Genomic DNA, 7,054 nt, shown 5'->3' on the forward strand with positions numbered 1-7,054 from the left:
GCGTTGTTATTTAATTGTTATTGCAGTTGCGATCAGTGGATTCCGCTTTGCAAGCGGACTGACCATAATCAATTGTTTTAACTGTTGGGGTTACAAAACGGGGCTCGCAAAGCTCGAGGACGTCGCGGGGCTTATACTTTTCCATTGCGTCGTCTGCTTCCGTTAACTCGTAGTCCGCTAGAGGCGCCGCTGTCACGTTCGCCGCCACTCCTCTGGGTTTTCGGAGGAGTTTCCAGTTATGGGGCGAAGCTATATCGTGGTTGGTGAGACTGCTTCCGTAAGCATTCATCGTGTCATCTATTAGTGTGAATGACTGACACGAATGGGATTCTGATGGCGGAATGCTAAATGAGCTCATCATAAAACGGTGTTTGATCCCATTTACTATTTTATCAAGAACGTCACTGGCGAAATTCACGCCATAAAATGTTTATTAACGCTCATCCTATGGCTCACAATCCACCCTCGAGTCGCATGCTGAAACTTTCAGAACGTAAATTGACCCCATAAAAAGAAAAGTATTTGTAGAAGCATTTTGTCTCTATTGTAAACATGCTCAACATGTGTATACCATAAAGTTATTATAATGTACGCTAGAGGTTCAACTGGCGCTATTAGGGAGTTTTCGTAGACCGCGTTTCCCACTCCGCTAAGCCCTCCGCAACTAAGAAGCCGCTAATGCGCCTGCGCGCCCATGGCCTTGACTGTAAAGTTCCGGGTAGCGTAGCGTGTTGCGGAGAGCTTTGCTGGACGGCGAAAGCGATCTACAAAATTCCCTATTGTCTATGCGACTTCCGTGACGCAAATTGAAGCAGACAGCAACCAGTCTACTTTTGCGGGGCACCTGGGCATTCCTATGGGAAAACGCGCGTGCATTTTGTCTCTTCGCCGGAAAATAACACCTTGATTATTTCGGCTGTACCGAATACCTACTTAACATTGTGAAAGTGTAATTGCCTTAGTTATCGCATTTTTCTTCGTCAGTGAACGATGTTTAACTTCGCTACATTTCAGTCCGAAACGTGTGTTCCGCAGCAGGTGTGTAACAAGAAGCGACAATTCAAAGCAAAATTACAATCGAAAGGAATATAGAGTGTGTTCAAGGCTCGCCACCATTCCGGTGACGCTTACATATTGATAATATGCCAGTCCTGTAACTATTAAAAATAACCCAGATGTGCATGAGCGGATAAAAACATTCAAAACGTAAAGAATAAAGTATGTGGGCTGTGAAAGGTGTCTCTTTGTATTGTTTTCTTTACAGGGCAGCTTTTATCGGGCACTTGTTCTCAAACATTTCGAGCGTGCGGGTGATATTTTGAACTTAGAAAAAGCAGCTTCGAACAGAGCAGAAAGAATAAAGCGGTACTTACTTATTGAAAATCGGAATATCAATTTATATTGATCGTACATGCACGGGTATAGTGGCTGAACCAGAGTTACTGCGCAGTTCTTGCAGTCCCTAATTTCCAGATGTCCTTCGTTCGTTTGGCACGTATATTCCCCATGCTAAAAAGTGCCGACGTGGTATTCGCGCTAACAGTGTCCGACAGTGCACACAAATGCACGTACGAAGCCGCTTGAGCACCGTTTGTAATGCGATGAATTTGAAAGAAAAACACCGTAACTGACCAATTATTGCGTCGGCCTGACTGAGAACTGTTCCAAGCTACCTTGCACGTACGAATTATTCGGGATATTTGCTTTTATGACCGAGCGCAGGCAGAAAATGCACGCGTTTCTTCCCATAGAAATGCATTACCGGAAGTTAATTTTGGACTGGTTGCGCGTTCTGCTTCAATTTGCATCGGCACACTAGCGCCACTTGAACCTCTGGCGTACATTATAATAACTCTATGGTTTATGCCGTAAGTACATCTTAGATTTATTTGTATCCACGGTGAGTTATAACTTTATGTTTCGATCAACCACAAGGCATTAATTTTAAATATGTTTCTATCGTTTAATTACACATAAGATAAAATTAGAAAAAATCGTTAAAGCACCGAGTTTTGAGGTTCGCCTCAGCCTTATGATTTGTTGGCCCATGATTAATTTTCCGCGCCAAGCACCACACTCTTCGATTCTACCAGGCGGAACATCTTTCAGACGGATTCATCGCGGCTCCCGGCTCGCAGTCAAAGGCGTTCGAAAATTCCGGAAGGTTCATCAAGGGCACATTACAGCGCAGTCGCCCCACGGGATAGGATGACTCTCCTCCGCGCTTCCCAGGACGTACATCACGGTTGACCCCGCAGAATTTGTAGCAGTAATTCAGAAAAAACAGCTGGTCCTCTTCGAAGCTGTCGAGTCCTTTGAGTTGTACTATCCTACGGTCTTGACTAGCCGCAAACACGTAGGCATCGAATGCACAGCGGACTCCTCCATTGTCCGCAAGGTTTTCTTCGAGTGTGACGGAGCCGGATCGTGGGGACAGTGCCTGCATCTGTTCCTGGAAACAAGCCGAGATTTCTCTGTAGGTGGAACTCGTTTCGTTGCTCCACCAGTCCTCGAATTCCCCGATATCGTCGTAGAGGCGTCCACTAGCGTCGAATCCGTGTATTATCTCGTGCGCTACAATAGTTCCGATACCACCGTAGTTCAGTGGCACCGGGAGATCGTCCATGTAGAAAGGTAGTACCAAAAGTGCCGCGTTTATGTTCACCACGTTTAGACTATAGGTATAAACTGCGTTAACATTAGAGTGCACCGTTACCGAATCACTCCTGTCAATCACTTGGCCGATGAAGAGGTCTTCGTCGTTCCTGACGGCGTCCACGATCGTGCAAACCATGTCCAGAAAGTCTCCTTGCAGGTCTGGTAAGGTCACGGATGACTTGTTCGACGACGATGTATGGTCCGCTACTCTAGGAATGCTTAGTGCAATGTTGCTCGCTTTTTGAATCGAAATGTTCCTGGTGCGAGCGTCCATCCATGACAGTCTACGGATTCGATCGACAAACACGCGCTTGACATTAGTTACGAGTTGAGATAATCTCTCAATCTCTTCAGGTCTGGTCAGTGCCTGAGAGACAAACGTGTTCCATGCGTCGAGCATCAACGTGCTCATCCACTGCTGGCAGGTATTCATGATATCCCTTGCGGGGACGTCCTTACCCGTATAAATCACTATTTCCTGTACATGACGGATGTCGTATGTGGCTTGGCCGTACTTCAGCAGCACATGGAGCGCAAGATACGCATTAATGTTTTCAGGCGAGTCGTGGTTCAAGAAGTACGTCAAGAGCCTACCAATATAAGACGGGTGATGCACTATGATTGACTTCTGTGGCGTCAGGGCTATCCTAGCAGGAAGGTTTTTGTTGAGCGCCAGCATCCATCTCTGCCAGGGAAAATCGGCGCACAGGTTTCCCAAGTCCCTCAAATTAAATGCGGTTGAGACTTTGCTCTCGTTGCGAAACCTGGCAACGTCTCGTTCGATTGAGATGAGTCTCCTTGAGAAATCGCTGTAATCGTTCTTCCTACCTAACAGAAAGGCCAGACTGACAATCAGCTTTTCGTAAAGACTCATCTTGGCCTCACTGTGCTGACTTGGAACCAAGGAAGAAGGCATGCCCAACGTGATGACTCCTTTTCCCGTGCTCAACGACTTGATGGAGTACGAGAACAACACATTCACGTTCCACGTCATAGACAAGGTAACTAAAAGTTCCAATAAATCTGTGGCGTTCTTTCGGACATCTTCGTCTGGCCACGCCATACCGACGCGTCGAAGAAATTTTTTTATCGAAACAACTCCGTTACCTTCGGGCGTAAGTGATTTCGTGCAGGCTTGGTAGAAAAGCGCCAATTTCCTAATACGAGTATTGTTAGTGGTCCTTCCCGATATCTGCAACAAGGACTCGTGCAATTGAGATTGCACTCTGTCGTTCACTTCGCTAAAGACGCTCCGTTGTGACTCGGATGACTTCAATGAGTGAGACCTTCGCCACCCGTCGCAGACGTAGGTGTAGAAATCATCGCAGGGATCGAGATGGCCGTTGATAGAGCTGTTGATGAGCTTGGAAACAGATTGACAAGATTTGCTGGCACATACCACTTCCGTCATTTCGTAGAGGTTCCGGGGCCAAAGTCTGGGCAGGAAAGCCGCTGCACAGAAGGTGGCCGAGACAAAGAGAATGGCCCCAACGCCGAAGTAAAACGTCTTCCCATTCCGGTGGTCGTCATCGCGTTCAACGATAGCTACCTCCGCTTCTGCTTCCATTTGGAAGTTCTTACTTCAGCCACAACAGGAGATGAACGTCGAGCGCAAAATAGGAACGTTGCATAGAAGTAGCGATACAAAATAGAGTGTCGTCTTTTTTCTTTGTTGTATTGCGGCAAGTAAACCAAAATATGTTCATAACATGACATACATTACAGCTCCCCGTTCTTCTTTTATAACGACATATTGTCCTATCTGACGGGTAAACAACTCCCGTGAAAAAAACAAAGTTTTTAGAGCACAAAAAATTTATAATAAAATTATTCCAACTTGGCGGCAACGTTCTTCTGTGGTAGTCCAGTGAAAAGTGCACGTGCGTAGCCCTAATCGTCGCTCAAAACGACCTTCGGAAATTATCGGCGAGATGTTTCGGTGGCGCCCTCCTATGGTTCCCCCTTGTGACGTCATTACCTTGCGAACAACAAGTTCGATGGTGTTTGTAAATAGCATGGTGGAAGCCTGAAATCATTGCGCTCTCAAAGCAACACTGCCAACACCGTCGAAATTAAAGTTCTTTTATTCCTCTTATTTCCGTCGATGGTATACCCTTTCTGAAGTCATAGTCAGCTTTTGGGCCGATCGTGGAAGGCCGACCACAGCGACGCTTTCGGTCGCGCACGTCGCCAATAGCAACTCGAGAGACCCTTTCCGAAATTCAGTCTGGCCACTTTGATCACCATCATCATCGGAAAAATGGCATATGTGCCGTACTAATTGCGGCCTTCTGTTTACTGATGAACGAAGAAGTCGAAGATGCTCTTTAGCAGATAATTCGAGCCTTATACACTTGTGACGTTAGCACGATGCGAAGCCGGAATTGAAAGCAAGATTTGCATAAGCGTTCATTTCTAGCTCGGGCCAGCCACTCTGTTGGTAGCACCAAGGTGCTCCAAAGACCCTTGACTTGTAGAACTTTATCAAGCCGTGTACGTGGGTTGACGCTTCGTTCTGACTGGTTGCATCTTGGTTTCTGTCGTCACTGAAAGAGATTGAGAAGTAAATGTACTGTGAAGCGCTCACTGTTGTTTGCCGTTGACTTGACAAAGTGACGGTGCCCGATAAAATACGGCATACTCCATTTTCATTGCCGCCATTATAGTACGGCAAATGTTAAATTGCCATTATAGCATCTTAGTACAGGGGGCATTGATCTGACATGATGGTCAGTCATGTCAGTCCTTGCGCTATTTTTTTAATTATGGCTTTTTCTTCTCTCACGTTGCATGCACCACGTTCCAAGCTGCCTGACGGGGAACCGAGTCAACATATATGACAGTTTCAAATTCTTTAAATATAATTAAAGCACTACACTTTTTAGCGGAAGTATTTTTTAAACAGTAATCTTTCAGACTACTTTTCGTAGTAGCGCCACTTCGCGGACGGGATTGGAGCGGTATCTGGGCCGTGAACCGGCCCAACCTTCCGCTCTTTCCCTTGTGTATATTACTCTATGCCTGTGGGACGCTAAAATAGAAAAGCGACAAATGCTGTTAGGTACGCAATTAGGGCAGATGTGCGTGCAGAGCTTGACGGCCAGAAGAGCCTTTTGGGTGCGCGAAATCTTTTGCCACCAAGATACCGACGGGTATCCGGCGAACCTAGTTCCCAGGCTGAGGGACCGAGACACAGAGCTCTTTCGGAGGTGATTATTATTTAACTGTGTGTCTTTGAAACCAGCGTCACGCATGTCGAATAGAAAGCGATGAGGTCGTACCCAATCAATCAATCGCTCGAAGTTCATGACACAGGATCGTCTGCTCGACCGTTTGCTAGAGTGAGTGACAAAATGTTTTATTTTCAGGTGGGATACCTGTTGCCCTTGTAACTTGTCATTGGCTCGGGGAGGGAAAGGAGGGATTGGGGCTAAATGTAAATATAGAGTCCGGCAGACTTGCTGCACTCTATCAGCGAGTCTAAAATTGCTTTTTCTGTGCTCGGGAATGCTGTCTGCATGGAAGGACCAATTCCTTCCGGCAGGATGGTCTTTCTTGTGGCGGTAGAGCATTCAAAGCTAGTTTCCGCTTGATGTCACTTTTGGGACAATCCCAGATAATGTGTTTGATGTCTGCCAATATTTGACAGTGATCGCACATGTCAGTTTCGGCATCTTCCCCGTTGTTGCTTTTGCGGAATTTATACCTCAAGGACAGTGTCATGGCGGTTCCTTTTCTTTTACCACCAAAGGAAAAACAACAACAGCGAAATCGCCGTGCACGTGCTGTCCCACTGCAGCAAGCACGGTTATAATGGGCAGGAGGTGGCGTCCCTATCCCCAATGCATGGAGCGAAGTGTAACGGAAGTAGGCGTGGCCACGAGCCGCAACGAGCATTTCTTGACCAATGGGAAGCCTAGTGAGTGGGCGCCGCCATTAATTTTGGTGCAAACAACCGCGTTACGATGACATTTCCGTTGCAACACGACTGGGTGCACCTAGAGCCACTCGATATGGCAGCGTAGCTGCCAGAGTAGCGCCACGCTTTTCCCTGTGCCGCCACTCACCGCGATTGGTCACACGCGGTGCCATAGCAACGAGCTGAGCTGGCTCGGTTTCCTGAGCAACCGAGTGACGACTCGTCACGTGACCTCTTAAGAGCCATGATGTCATCGGTAAGATGGCAGCGCCCAGAGCTGTTGGTTGCGAGTTTGTTCGGTGCGCGGAGTCGTGATGTGCCGCAGCTTGCCGACGATTTAGGGCTTCTTCGTGCTCTCAAGTATAACGTGAAGATCTGAAAGAATGATACTTTATACCCTTTCAGTGCAAGATCGCTCTGGATATTAGCACCTGTGCGACAGCATCAGTAATATTGCCTTAGCGGTGCTCGGGTTTC

The 7,054-nt window shown here is 47.1% G+C and overlaps 1 protein-coding gene across 1 annotated transcript; it reads right to left on the bottom strand.

Annotated features, from left to right (window-relative positions):
- Positions 1 to 2,086: 2,086 nt before the first annotated feature.
- Positions 2,087 to 2,983, bottom strand: LOC120840608 (neprilysin-2-like). Its single transcript, XM_040211196.3, has one exon. It carries the CDS (start codon positions 2,930 to 2,932, stop codon positions 2,087 to 2,089), a length of 846 nt encoding a protein of 281 aa, XP_040067130.2. The 5' UTR covers positions 2,933 to 2,983.
- Between the last annotated feature and the right edge of the window lie 4,071 nt (positions 2,984 to 7,054).

The sequence above is a fragment of the Ixodes scapularis genome, unplaced genomic scaffold (assembly GCF_016920785.2).
Source record: "Ixodes scapularis isolate PalLabHiFi unplaced genomic scaffold, ASM1692078v2 ptg001864l_1__unscaffolded, whole genome shotgun sequence".
In the NCBI taxonomy this organism is placed as follows: Eukaryota; Metazoa; Arthropoda; class Arachnida; order Ixodida; family Ixodidae; genus Ixodes; species Ixodes scapularis.